This window comes from Sinocyclocheilus rhinocerous, unplaced genomic scaffold (assembly GCF_001515625.1).
Source record: "Sinocyclocheilus rhinocerous isolate Xijiao unplaced genomic scaffold, SAMN03320098_v1.1 scaffold730, whole genome shotgun sequence".
NCBI classification, from domain to species: Eukaryota; Metazoa; Chordata; class Actinopteri; order Cypriniformes; family Cyprinidae; genus Sinocyclocheilus; species Sinocyclocheilus rhinocerous.
In genome coordinates this window covers 1,196,604-1,201,281 of record NW_015670605.1, presented here as the reverse complement: position 1 = coordinate 1,201,281, position 4,678 = coordinate 1,196,604, and the positions used below count along the sequence as shown (strand labels likewise).

General features: G+C 37.0%; 1 protein-coding gene across 1 annotated transcript in view; it reads left to right on the top strand.

The window, feature by feature from the left end:
- LOC107734291 (CD276 antigen homolog) overlaps window positions 1-4,678 on the top strand; it is a 21,803-nt gene continuing 17,125 nt past the window's right edge. The window contains exon 1 of the mRNA XM_016546221.1: window positions 1-82. Coding sequence (XP_016401707.1) covers window positions 37-82 — 46 coding nt within the window. The 5' untranslated portion in view covers window positions 1-36. The remainder of the gene's footprint in view (window positions 83-4,678) is intronic.

The window sequence follows — 4,678 nt, the reverse complement described above, 5'->3', positions numbered from 1 at the left end:
AGCGGTTTCCAAGGTGTAAAATCCTCATCAGAAAGTATGCTGTGTCGTTGTCTTTTGTTCTGGATCTTACTGCGTCGTGCAGGTCGGTACAAAGATTTGATTGACGTTTTGTAACTTAGTATGTCTGTATACAAGACTAGCTTTAATCACTTAAATCTTATGATTTGATTCTTTGGAAATAGTGTTTGTTTTGCCACGAGGGTTAAATTAAACCTAGAGTCGTTCTAGGCTATCCCACCATTTTCTTCGTTGAAAATGCGTTTTGCGTCCCTTTCTCTCTCAGCGAAGTGAATATGTGTGCACTTGTCTAATCAAGCAAACTGTGTGAATTAAAGAAAAGTTCTGTAAGGGTACTTGAGTATAACAAGCAATTTCTCACGTTTTTCTTGCGAACCACTCAGTATGGTTCAAAACGGTCAGATAATGGCGAGCTCATAACAGGTGGAATATGGAAAAATGACCCTCCATTTGAGGTCTGATTCACTTGATTACAATGTTTTCATTAATATCTGTTGACAAAAAGTGGACAGACAGCTTTAAAAACTTAAAAAAGAGCAGCATTTTTGGAATTCCATTATTTATGTTTTAAGGAAATAGTTGTAATGTTTCTTTTAATAATACATTTATACATATCCCGAGTTTTATATTTGAATCTGTTGGAAGCAGGGGCGTCATGTTTTCACTATTTTTGAGGGGGCACGAGTGGGGGGGGGGATTCGTTTGACACACAGCAGCCACAATAGCACTTATGTTTTATTTATTTTGTCCTTTTTATTCGAAAAAATCCCACACGTGTTCACTAAATCTTGAAATTGGCTCAAATTCGAGTCTATCTCGGGTCTCAAATATGTGTAAATAGTTGCATTTTTCACCTTTATAGATTATGTTGATCTATAATGGGCGATGGTCAAAGTAGCCTAATAATGTAATCTATAACTATGCATAAAAACCTGTCTATTTACTTAAGTAAAAGGGTGTCATGCCATACATTTTTAGTACGACTGACTTTGTATTTAATGTGAATTTAATAAAAAACATTGTAAGTTAGGTTAAAATCATAACACTTTCATTGTACAGAAAGAGAGCAAAGAACATTTACATTATCAAAAAAACATTTTCACTGACTTCAGTTTAGAGTTCAAGCACTCTCAAAAACTCCCATTAAAATCACTTAAGCTGTTTACACTGTGAAATGAGTATCTAACTTACAAATTCGTACACACGTCTGCACTTTGTTGTTTCTGATGAGAGAATTCGCCAGTCAGCGAGCGAGTAAAGAAAACACCGGCATTTTAGCGATGACTCATCTGAACACTTCTGATTGGTCATTGCATTCATAAGCTCAACAGCACTGTGTGTGATTGGTTAATGCGCAGTGCTGTAAAAACGCGCCTGTCTCTGGTTCAGCGCCAGTCAGCGAACGCAGATTTGAATTTAGCAGCTGGTGATGTGATCGACGTACAAATATTACAAATATTATTCAGCTATTTTTTTTTGTCTTTTGGAAGCTGCATTCAAAATCCATCCCCCCCCTCCCTCACTTTGAATGGGCATGACGCCTCTGGTTGGAAGTATTTCGTTTTGAATATCTGCATTTGTTGATCATCTCAGATTTCAAAGTGTAAACTTATTTTTTAGAAAGTTGCTATTTTGAATAAAGTTGTGAAACATTTGATCTTATGTCTCAAGGGGCAATAAATTATAACTAATTATACAAATTATGCAGCCATTTAATGAAACCCATATTGTTTAAACCAGACATTGATGGATGTTTTGTTATTCAGGAGGCACTACCAATGTGTCACACAAGTTTTTTTCTGTGTTGTGGGCTGCACAGACAGCCTGTTTTAGACAAATAAACTTGTGTTTAGATGAAACAGAAGGAGTCTGTCTTCGCTTTACATGAAATGATAAAACGGAAAACAATTTCTGTTGTCATTTTCGCATGAGGTTACAAAACTTTAATTTTTGGCTTCTGAGTGAACTCTTTCATAAACCGTCTGGAAGTGGAAGTGATTGTCAATTTATTGTGTATTTCAGAGGACAAGTCCCCCCACAGATCTATCCATAAATCATGGCTTGAAATTTGAAAAAGGATACAAAGTGAAATGTTTCTTTTCTACAGATGGACGAGCAGACATACAGTCCTGATAAAACGTTTTATGATGAAATATTCCAGCCAGTTTCAGTACTGATGCAAATGTGGCTAGAATTGTTTATTGGAGTACAGAATTGTAGCCTTTTTTCTATTCAAGGACAGAGTGCATGCCTTGTTTTTGTGCAGTAGACAAATAACATTCATTGTGAAGAGGGAGCTGCTCTGGGAAAGTTTTTTTCATTGTCTCCTTGCCTCCCTGCCTACACTTCACACCAAGGCTAAACTTTAGTCAGTCGTTCATGTTGCATTTTAAAGTAATGGTCTCATTCCATTCTAACATTGCATGTAGATGCAACTTTTGCCAAGTATTTTGGATGTTTGACTTTGAGTCAAGTGTTCGAATGCATGGCATGTTGTTTTTATGTCCCTTTTTTTCTGCTATCGCCATTCATCCTTGAATTCATGTCTGGTAACAAAAGAAGGTCAAGTGACTATTTGAGTCCAGACTGCTTTCTAATTATCCAGTAGTCACAGACAGCTGGAAAAATACACACGTGTACTGAGTGAACAGCATTTCACATATGCCAGTCCAGTTAAGAGTAGGAAAGGAAATAATTTTTTAGAAATGCTATTTTTGTCTTAACAGTTTTTAATTTAGTCATGTTAAATATATGTAATTATCTGCCTAAAATATGTGTTTGACTGTAAAAATATATGTTTGACTTAGAGAAAATTAGAGGCCATTGCGTTGAAGAAAGAGACTGTGGGTGGGTGATTGGCTCCAGGATGGGAAACACACCAGATAAAGGGATAGTCTGCCCAAAAATGATATTGTTATCATTTACTCACCCTCATGTCGTTTAAAAACTGTATGACCTTTTTTTTCTGTGGGACACAAAAGAAGATACTTTGAAAAAAATTGTTTTGGTCCATACATTGGAAATCAGTGAGTTGTTTGACAACTTCACAACTTCAATATATCTTCCTTTGAGTTCCGCAAAAGAAATAAAGTCATACAACAACACGAGTGTCTGTAAATGATGGCATAATTTTCATTTTGGATAAACTATCCCTTTAAAACATATCACAAAAGCATTATGAGAGGACCAAGGATTTTCCAGAACACCTTTATTCAAAAACGTAATTAAATGAATGCCAAACCCAGTTGGCCCTCATTATCTTCAGCAGTGGTAATTAGATCTCTGGTTTTAGGGCTTATAATGAAGAGCGTCTTGCTGTGCAGGTGTGGCAACCGTACACGAGGGAAGCCTTGAAGATGCAGACAGGTAAACAAGGATTCTCAGAAATTACAGTTCACCATGGAATGCAGTTTGGCGTTGTGTTTACGGAAAAGCAACAAAATCAGTAGTTATTGCAGAGCGAATGTGTGTGTAAACAAGTTTGTCATAAAGAGTAAATGTTCAGAAATTTCAGTCACAAATGACTTCATTAAAATGCCTATTCCAGAGCTGACACAAATCACAACATTCAATTTTTACAAGTTAAATTTCTTTCTAATGTTGAGTTAAAATGATTCAGATTGAATGAATTAATAGATTTTTAGCCTCTCATTATATATATATAAATATAAATATACACACACTGTCCTTACAAATAGGGCCGTTTTTTTTATAAAATATTAAGTTGCTGGTGTGTTTTGAGTGTTTTCATTGCATTAGAAGGCTGTTGCTGGGTGTTTTGTGTGGTTTTTAGGGCGTTGCTCACTGGCCTAAATCTGAAGGGCCTGTGTAATATTCTGTCCTCTAGAATGTATATTGAACGTTCTCCTTTAGTGTATCCCTGTTAGATTTTCTTTGCCATTTTGTTGTTTGTCAAACATCAAGCCGATTGTTATGGGGCGACAGAGACGTGAGGATCCATTTGCATGCTTTTATTAAAAGGCGTGGTCATGAAACAGGCATGGGTCGATACACAGCAAACAGTAATAGAAGAGGCAAGATGAAGAGTAATCCAAAGGCTAGCGTGGGTCTGAGATCGGCGAACAATGTCCAGAGAGGTAGGCAATAGAAGAATCCAAGACAGGCAGGAGATCAGGAAACAAACAATCAGGCACCAAACTAGACGTAACTAGACTAGAACTAGGAACTAGACAAAACTCTGAAATGGCTCTGTAACGTAGCTATCACATGATGAGCGATAAGCGCTAAACAATACTCGGCAGTGAATGGTTGTTTGAGACTGATTCTTATAGTGGGTGTAATGGGTAGCAGCTGTGTGTGATAAGTTTCAGGTGAGCTTGTGATTAGCGCAATGGAGCATGGGAAATGTAGTCCAGGGTGATGTGTAAATAGTCTGTGTGGTGTGAGAGTCAATATAATGGGAGGGCGACCTCTGGTGGCAAGTGGATGGAAGTTCATGGACAGGATTCGTGACACTGATAGTGTAGAAAAGTTATATAGGTTTGTCAATAGATAGGAATTGAAAGAGTGTTTGGATATGTTTAACTCTGGCCTCCAGACACCTATCTGAAAAGATAACAGTGAATTCATACTTTCCATGTCCAGTGGTGTATAAAGTACCTGAAAGCCATACTCAAGTAAAAGTACAGATATCTTACCA